We start from the raw sequence: 7,302 nt of genomic DNA, 5'->3' as shown, positions 1-7,302 counted from the left end.
AGCCGAGTGAGGCGAGGGGCAGGCAGTGCAGCGCAGCACAGCGCAGCTGGTGTCCTTGGGAGAACGCGGAGACACGAGGGGGTGACGCTTCCCGCGTCTTTGTCGGGGAAGGTAGCGGTGAGAGAAGGATGAGGCTGTCAGCACCCAGGGCTTGGCGGTGGCTCTGTGCAGGCGCCAGCGCGCCTCCCGGCTGGATGCTCATCCCGCCTGGACCTTGAGGAGGATCTTTGCGGGCTGGGAGAGGGTACTTGCTGGCTGAGTTTTGTCATGAACAATTTGTGTTCCTGTGGAAATAAAAACATTTCTAACTGTAAATGGACTAGGAGTGCTTGTATTTCACATAGAGAATAACACAGAGAAACAATTTGTATTTAAAGCATCTTCTGCCTGACCCCCTTGCAGAGTGTTACCTAGTGCTAAAATCAAAACTCACTGGTGTCACCGACATGAGTTAGTCGGGTATTGCCATCATCCTAAACGTATGGGAAGAATGGACCGGGACTTTATGTTGTGTGGTATTTCTTCAACTGTGACTTGCAGAAGCAGACATGACAACGTTATGAAGTTTGAGATCCTGGTAGCTCAGCTAGCACTGTGTCGGTGAGGGGTGTGGAGGTCAAAATGCAAGGGAATTTTGCAAGGGAAATTCTTGCTGCCTCTTGCTGTTGGGAGCAGCGCAGTTGCTTCAGCATGAGAAAGCAAGTGGAAGTTTGGAGCAGGCAGCTGTTGACAGGTTCCTGTTACCCAGCTGTGGAGGAACCAAACCTCTATTCACTTGGACAGAGAAAGATGAGTGAAAACAGGTTGTGCCCTGAAAAGCTGGAGAAACTACCCGACCTTATGCATAGCATACACTGTAATCATCTTTTTGCCCCTTTGCTAATCCCAGGGGGGGCACCCAAGGAAACACTAGGCTACATCTTGCTCTAGCTCTCATGGCACTTTTGAGCTGGAGATGGTCTTCTGACACCTCGTGGGGGTCGTATTCTGACCTGTGCTTTTTCACTGATTGTTGGCTGCTTGGCTTGTTATCCAGGCTGTGTCAGAATCTCACACTTCTTCAAGAAGCTGAATTGGTCTCACGCTTTCAAATATGACCTTAGTATGGGTGTTGAGGATTGTGTGAGTCCAGTCACGGGCATGCTTTTGCTGTCTTCTTTCATGCAGAAAACCTTCTTCAGAAACAGCGTTTGCTTTCTTCACTTTTCATCTAGTAGGGTTGTGAATATAACTTTACAGGAGTATGTATGCAATGCTTTTTAATATTAGTAAGGAAAAAGTTGCTGCCTTGGAGAACTTCTTCTGTTGTTGCAAATGTTGCTGAATCCTAATGAGAGGAAACAGAAACCCGGTGCAGTGTTAGGAACAAAAGAATTTTTACCCAGGGTACAAAACTTTAAACTGCACACGTAACATGAAGTTGTTTTTGTCTAGGTTTACCCTTGTAAGATCACCACCTGTTTAGATTTCAAATGTGTTGAGTCAGTGGTGGGTTTTTTGTTTAGGTTTCTCAAGTATAAAATTCACATACCTTAAAGTTGCACAGTCTCTGTTTAGACCTCTGTGAGGTCTCAAGGGAGCAAAATTATTTAATTGAAATGGAAAAGCAGCTTTGTATTTGGCGCTGCAGAACTCCAAGTGCTTTAGCGGTTGTTGTTACAGCACCCCTCTGTGGGAGCAGGTGGCATTCACAGAGAACTAGGGCACAGAGACATGGCAAATTTTAGATTTTTCTGTTAGAATTAGATGCTTTCAGTATTGATGTTTTTGAAATGTTGAACTTAGGGGTGCCAGTTGCTCCAAGTCCTCCCTGGCTGTAGCCAGTATTACTGATGTTTCCATGGAACAGTTCCACTGTTTTCCAGTCAGAGACCAAAGCGAATGACTCCATCTGAAAACTTGTGCCAAAATGGCTTGTGTGTAGGCTAATTTTCAGGTCTGTGACCAGCACTATGGTTGCTTGAATTTCAGTGACCTACTTTGACATGTTGGTTTTTACTGTGTTTTGAAATCCCATAGTTACTACTTAAATGTGTCTGGGTACATGGACAGAAAGAATCAGGTAGCATCTTTATATTAATTCTTTGTCCACTTCTCTTGCAGGAGAACCACATCCATGACAAGCTGGTATCTCTTAGCTTGCTTCAGAAAGATTTTGTGCCTTTTCTGCTGAATTTTTTAAGGGAGCAGACCAGCCAGATCCTGACTAATGGACCCCCTACTCCTGCTAAGACTCCTAATTCCAAGGCCCATGGGAGCCACAGGACAGGATCAGAAAGGAGGGCAGGCCATGCAACCAGCAGCCGAGTGCAGCTCTTTTCGCAAAGGACTTCAGTGACCATCTGCACCACAGATACCAGCTTTTCTCCTGCTGCAGCTTCCAGCGGTTCCTCCTCCTTTTCCGGGTCAAACCTGTCTAGCCCTTGTGGTGATTTTCCCAGCGTGGTCTCCAGCAGCAGCCCGAGCTTTGGGCACAGCCCTGTGCTCCACCACGGTGAGAAGCGGTCATCTCAGAAGGCCAGCTTGGGGAGCTTCCTCACGGCCACGCCTGAAGCGCTGCCTGTGAGACGAGGCCGGAGGAAAGGCAGCAGCTCGGTTGGTGCCTCTGGCCGGCAGGTAGCTCGGGATCTGGGGCGTTCCCTGGCTGAAGAGGAGGATGGAAAGATTGACAGTGGATCCTGGAGTGGAGGGAGAAGGAAGCGAAGTGAAGCACCTCTTGTTTCTGCCAGATCCCCGCCCAGCCAGCTGAACCTTAACAACTTGGAGGAGTTTCCGCCCATGGGCGCTGCTGCCTCTGGCTGGACAAAGTAAGAGCGAGTCTGCCTCGCTGTCTCATTGGGATTGTGCTGCAGGTTGCTGCTCCTTGACCAGCTGTTGTGCATGTCCAGATGCAGAAGAGGCTGTAATACAGAATACCTGGCTTCTGGTCACCGGGTAGGGAAGGGAATATTGCCTTGACAGGGAGTCAGGTTTCCCCTCTGTGGACTCACCCAAGACACCTCTTTAGCCTCTTGCTTGTGCTGCTGCCTGCAGCTTGCCAGTGCACAGTCCAGCTGATAGAAAGCTGAGCACATCTTTGTCCTTGCATGTTCTAACAAGTCAGCGCTGTATTGGCTCTGCACATTTCTCATTTAACAGAATAGCAGTTGGTAAGGAAGAGCAGTCCTGGAAGGATCTTCAGCATTACTGATGCTAGCAAAAAAGCTTTTGGATTGACCTTCTGTGGCTTCTGGTAGCAGATGTTAGTGTGCAGCTTTGTTTGTGCTGTGTAATTGTGGACAAAATAGCTGTAGCTGTATTCTCCTTGGTCTGCAGTAAGCCCTGGTCTCCTTGGTGACTTTGGCTGAGTTTCTGGGCGGCTGTTTGTGTTGTGGTTGCCTCAGTCCTTTTATCTTTCTCTTTTACTCTTTAAAATCCTCATTACCAAATACAAAGCCTTTGTGTCAGCCTGTTTGCTCTGTATGTCAGTCACTGGTCTCTGAAAGTGGGACTTTCTAGTTGGACATGCAAAATTCCAGCTGAAAATTATTACATGTGTGAGTCTATATGGCAAATCCAATGCTGGGTCTGGGTGATGGTCTAGATGATGCTTTGGCCAAGGGAGATAAGGTGTGTTTCCAGCACAGACAGCAAGGCTCTCTTCCTCAATTGCATTAATGCTCCACTAGGAAAAAGAAGAAGGAAGGAGGCCATGAGTCTTTGGAAGTCAGTGTTACAGGTGATTTTGAGAACACCGTAGCAGTTAATATGTAGCAACCAGCATTTCCTCGATGCTTTGTGTTACTGTATCCATTTCCAGTTTTTAGTGGTTTTTGCTACTTTACCAAGCCTCTTCCTGAAGGACAAATGCAAGTATTTTATGCAGGAAGAATGGGTTTCCCTGGACTTAAAGGATCTAATGTAACTTGGGAGCCTGGACTCTTAGTGATAGACGATGGCAACTTGATTGATTTTGGTTTTGGTATTTTTTTTCCTCCTGGTCGTGTCAGAAACTAATTCACTGGCAGTTTCTTACTAAAATGGGGCATATCCTGTCCTTTCAAATTAGAAACATTTGGAAGGGTTGATATTTGATAATTAATTTTGCTGCAGGGTCAGCAGGCTGTTTTTAGCTGTCTATAGCTCCATGACTTTCTTTTCAGTGACAGAATAAATTGATAACTATAGGTACAGTTTAGAAATTCAGTGTCCCAACTCGATACCCATTTTGTTTTAGCATTAGGTTCCTCTGGAAGAGTTGCATGCATACCTGTCTTGAGACCTAATTTTTTTGTTGTTGTTTAGCTTGATTTTAGTGGAGTCGCTTCTCTTTTTTTCAGCAAAAGCAAACCATCGAGGCGAATCAACCCAACTCCTGTGAGTGCTGAGCGGCCCCTCTCAAAGCCAAAGACTTGCTTCACTTCTACACCCGTCAGCCAGTCTCCAGCTGCTCGATTGTCAGCTGGGTCAAGCCTTGAGGCCTTCACTGCTGTCCAGGAAGGAAACCTCTCATCTGTGATAAGCAACAGCCTTCAAGAGGAGAGGGAGATGCTGAAGAAAGAACGGTAGGGTCTGAGCAGGAGGGTGATTCTTAATTCCCTTGTGTCCTGGTTCTGGGCCAGAACAGGGTTAATTCTTGCAATAGCCAGGAGGGGGCATGGCCAGGACTCAGAGGTTATTCTACACCACCTCACCTCATTTTTTGGTGATGTGGGAGGGCTCTTTCAGGTTGCCTGAGAGTGGCAGAGGGAGTGGTCAGGTATTCTCTGTTTTCAAGGGTTTCCTGTGAATCGTTTGCCTCTTTCTTGTACCCTCTGATTTGTATTGTTGCTGTTACTGCTCCCTTTCTTATCTCATTGCTGTTTCCAATAAGTAGTTCTTATCTCAACCTGTGATCTTTACCTTTTGCACCTCTAATTCTCTTCTCCAGCTTGCCCCGAAGCAGGGAGAGAGAGAAGAGATGGAGTAGTTTGGAGGGTTTCAGTGGGAGCACTAAACTGGGGAGTACATTCCTAAACCACAACACCTTCCCTTAAGGTGGTATCGATACCAAAGTGGAAATGACAGAAGAATATCCAAAACAGATATTGGTGACCTTAAACTATAATTTACCTAAAGCCAAGTGTGTCTGTGGTATCAGACTAGGATATTAGTGCATCTAGCTCATGTTTGTCATTTTAGAGGTGTGCTGACTCTGGAACAATGACTCTCACTTCAAAAGCGTAATCAGTCCTCACTGCTTTTATGAGATTTCCTCTTCATGGGCTTGTATGTGTGGTTATCTCCTGTGCATTTCTCCTTAGATTGCACAGGTGAAGCAATTGGGTGTAGACTGTGTTTGAAGATTGCAGCAAGACACACTGGTTTGGAGAAAATGAGTTAGTGATGCAAATGTGTGGAAAGTGTTAATGGTTTTGCAAGGTAGGTAGAGTAGCAGAAGCTTGCAGTCAGAGAAAACAGGGCATGGGCACTTGAGATTCTGTTTTAAAGGTTACTACTGCAGTTGTCTGTTGAAAATTGCTGTCAGATGAGGTGAATTCTAGCCTCTAATTTTGTCTCTGCTGTTCAGTTAGTGAACATGGAACACACACACAGTTGGTGTGACTTTCATTGTTTGTAAAATGGTGTCACTGTGAAGATTGATACTAGAAATAAACCAAAGCCCAGTAGTAGAGAAACCATTGTTTCTAATTGCTGACAGAACTGTTGTTGCTCTTTTGTAAGTTTTGTTCTTGGGGAAACTCCTTAGGACACATGGGTGTAATTCTTTTCCTGCTAAGCTTTGCAGCTCACTTCAGTGGGACCAGAACTAGCTGAAACACATCCAGTAGTCTAATGAATTACTGTTTTTACTGAACCTGCAGCACAACTGCTCAGGATTCAAACCTGCCACTCTGCACTTAAGTCTAGCACCTATTCCAGTCTAAATTCTTCCTGAAATGTCCCAATAATCTGTATCAACTGAAGTCAGTGAAATAGCAGTATGTGGTGGGCTGGATCTTGTACATGAAGTGATATTCTCATCTGACCCATCCTGCTTGAAAGCTGGGAGAAGCTGTTGTGTCCTCAGTAGCGTTGGTAAGTGAGGTACAGAAGTAACACAGCCTTCAGCTGGCTGGGTCCCTTTGACCAGGGGCAAAAGGTGAGTTTCATCCTGAGGTAGATGACAGCACTGAGGCAGAAGTGATGCGGATTCTAACTGCATTATTGGAACCTTACCTTGGTGGGCTCACAAAGTACTTAATGAATAATTTTCTTCAGTTCTATCAGTTGGTCGATTATGTTCATTGCAAGGAAGCTGTTGGCAATCTGTTTCCATTTTGGGACCAATTGTTCATCATCACAGCAGTTCCACTAGAAACAGGCCAATAGGAAAAGTTCTTTCCTGCAGGTAAAAATGTTTCTGACTTCCCCAGAGCCCTTAAAGTGACTTAAAGATTTTACTTTTGAGACAGTGTGGTAAGATGTAGTGTGATGTTCCAAGTGTAAATGTTCCATTGGAATCTTTGACAATCATTTGATATTGCTGTCACTGGCTTGTGTCCTGTATCTCACGTGTCTTCTGGTATTGCATTTTGGATGACCTCTCTAGGTATAGTTTTGTACGATGTCTGGATGTCTGTGTATTTAATTGAGTGATCATTGTTGATTTAGAATCCAGCAATCAAAGTAGTTAGTTCCTTCTGTTGTTTAACTTGCCAGTATGGGATTTCATCAGCTGTTGCACATCAGCCTTCCACTTAGTGATGTTGGGTCTTCTCAGAGTGTTGTTAGCCTACATCTGTATCCAAAGGTATGGATGTGAACTTTATTTTCATGTATTTTTTTAAATGTCTAGCTGTCAGAAATTGTACATGCAAAAAAAATTTTTTAGGACCTGGTCTCTAACAGATTCCCTGTCCTTAACAAGTACAAGTTCAGATGAGAAGCAGTAACATAGGTTAGTTGGCTAATTTGGTCACAGTGCTACACTATTTTAACAGGTTGGAATTTGAATGGGATTCTTTAGAGTCTTTTGGTTGCTAACCTGAAGATCTATTTTCACTAAGAGAAAGATGACTCAAATTACTATCATGCTCAAAGCTGCTTTAGACAGTGTAAATGACATGGTGTAGTTATGGCAGGATTTCCTTCATGCTACGCTGGAAGAGAAAGACCTCTTCTGGCTGCATGGCTGCTGTAGCTCATCCTCAGCCATGTATGTTGCTGCTCTCGAATTTCAGATGCAAATTGCTGCACCAGGCGTCTTCTCCTGCAGGGATATCTTTTGATCCTGGTACTCCAACTAAGCCTAGCTACGCTCGCAGTGCTAGCCTTCCTGCT

General features: G+C 45.0%; 1 protein-coding gene across 1 annotated transcript in view; it reads left to right on the top strand.

The window, feature by feature from the left end:
* Nucleotides 1–490: 490 nt before the first annotated feature.
* Nucleotides 491–7,302, top strand: part of CDAN1 (codanin 1) — a 32,600-nt gene continuing 25,788 nt past the window's right edge. Inside the window, 4 exon segments of the mRNA XM_017741619.1 lie at nucleotides 491–577; nucleotides 2,020–2,807; nucleotides 4,320–4,544; nucleotides 7,203–7,302. The exon segment at nucleotides 7,203–7,302 is cut by the window's right edge and continues 21 nt beyond it. Coding sequence (XP_017597108.1) covers nucleotides 491–577; nucleotides 2,020–2,807; nucleotides 4,320–4,544; nucleotides 7,203–7,302 — 1,200 coding nt within the window.

The sequence above is a fragment of the Corvus brachyrhynchos genome, unplaced genomic scaffold (genome assembly GCF_000691975.1).
Source record: "Corvus brachyrhynchos isolate BGI_N302 unplaced genomic scaffold, ASM69197v1 scaffold115, whole genome shotgun sequence".
Classification (NCBI taxonomy): domain Eukaryota; kingdom Metazoa; phylum Chordata; class Aves; order Passeriformes; family Corvidae; genus Corvus; species Corvus brachyrhynchos.
The sequence above is the reverse complement of the archived record's forward strand: the minus strand, read 5'-3'. Positions and strand labels throughout refer to the sequence as shown.